Raw genomic sequence first — 1,306 nt, forward strand, 5'->3', positions numbered from 1 at the left:
GGAAGGAAATCATAGCAGCATCTTGCTGCCCGATCAGCCTTTTCGTCCTCAAGTTGATGGTGCTGGGTGCTCCCACCCACTGGACTGCATGGCCAACTACCTTCACCCAGATGCACCAAGCGTACTTTTTGCTATTAACATTGCACTTGACCATCCTCTCACACACAGCCTTTAAAAGCAGCTGAGCCAGGATCCAACTTTTAACAGACACGTGACCACTGCCAAGCCAGGGCACTGGCCAAAACCAAATAGGTAGTACAGGTGCCGAGAAAGGTCTCTTTCACTTGGATGCTACAGACAATCTAGGGCATTGGTAAAAGACAGTTGGAAAAACAGGATGAAAGTTGGCTGTCAAATCTAGAACTACCCTTGAAAATCTTACAGCATTCACACTGATCCAATGGACATAGCTATGGCGATTGACAGTAGAACTTGGATTTATGAAGCAACAGTTTCAGCAGCTGCAGACAGTTTCCTTGGTTGGGGTCGATGATGGATTTTCCTCTCACACCATCCCCAAGTGTGCAGAGGCAGAGATAATGTATTCGGCAGTGCTATCAGAGAGCACACTCACGGTCTATCATGTGTCCAGGAATCTATCAATGACCTATCCAATAATACGTATTCAGTGGCTACTCAAAAACAGTTTCTGGATCAAAGAGACAAAGTCAAGCAGTTTCAAGAGGGACAGTGTACGTAGGAGAACCCTTATTTCTCAGAAGCATAAGAGCAGTGAACGTTAACTGCAGAAGCTTGTTGCTGAACCAAGGAATTGTTCCGTGCAATGCAGCAAGCAGCAGCTTTCTGGCTGTTTTCTATGATTAGAAATACAAAGCTTGAAACTCTTGAATCTGTCGAGACTAATTTTATAGCATAAGCTACAACACTAATTTGTTTGAATTAAAAATTCAGTCTGTTTACCCTTCCTAGAGGAGAGCAGGGCCATCACATATAGCCTTGTGGGAATCTTGCGGAAGACTGACAAAATGGATTCCTTTTCCCTGCACTTCATCATGTGGTTTCAGCTTTCCTACAACATTTTTCCAATGTTTGAATTACATACACTTCTCTCTGGATGATAGGTCTCCTCTAAAATTGCTAGATTTCATATTGCAATTAACCACAGTAAACACTTTGGTGTTGTACAAATATTCTTATGAAACAGCATACAGAGGATTAGCTGAACAGTGAGAAAAATAGAAGTTATTTTTCAAAATATAAATTAACCACTTACCTGTGCTTTTTTTTGCAGTACACCAAAAGGTTATCAAAAAGAAAAAATATCCTCTCTTGGATATTTCCTGCT

General features: G+C 41.6%; 2 protein-coding genes across 2 annotated transcripts in view; one reads left to right on the plus strand and one right to left on the minus strand.

Moving 5' to 3' along the window:
- The window catches only part of PREX2 (phosphatidylinositol-3,4,5-trisphosphate-dependent Rac exchange factor 2), a gene marked incomplete at its 3' end in the record, with an annotated part of 98,949 nt that overhangs the window by 76,241 nt on the left and 21,402 nt on the right, over positions 1-1,306 (minus strand). Inside the window, 1 exon segment of the mRNA XM_010294405.1 lies at positions 1,235-1,306. This exon segment is cut by the window's right edge and continues 17 nt beyond it. Within this exon segment, the coding sequence (XP_010292707.1) occupies positions 1,235-1,306 (72 nt within the window).
- On the plus strand, positions 89-256 carry LOC104626471 (ribulose-phosphate 3-epimerase-like). Its single transcript, XM_010294404.1, is given in 1 exon segment — positions 89-256. A coding segment is annotated over 1 exon segment (168 nt).

The sequence above is a fragment of the Phaethon lepturus genome, unplaced genomic scaffold (genome assembly GCF_000687285.1).
Source record: "Phaethon lepturus isolate BGI_N335 unplaced genomic scaffold, ASM68728v1 scaffold7559, whole genome shotgun sequence".
Taxonomy (NCBI): Eukaryota; Metazoa; Chordata; class Aves; order Phaethontiformes; family Phaethontidae; genus Phaethon; species Phaethon lepturus.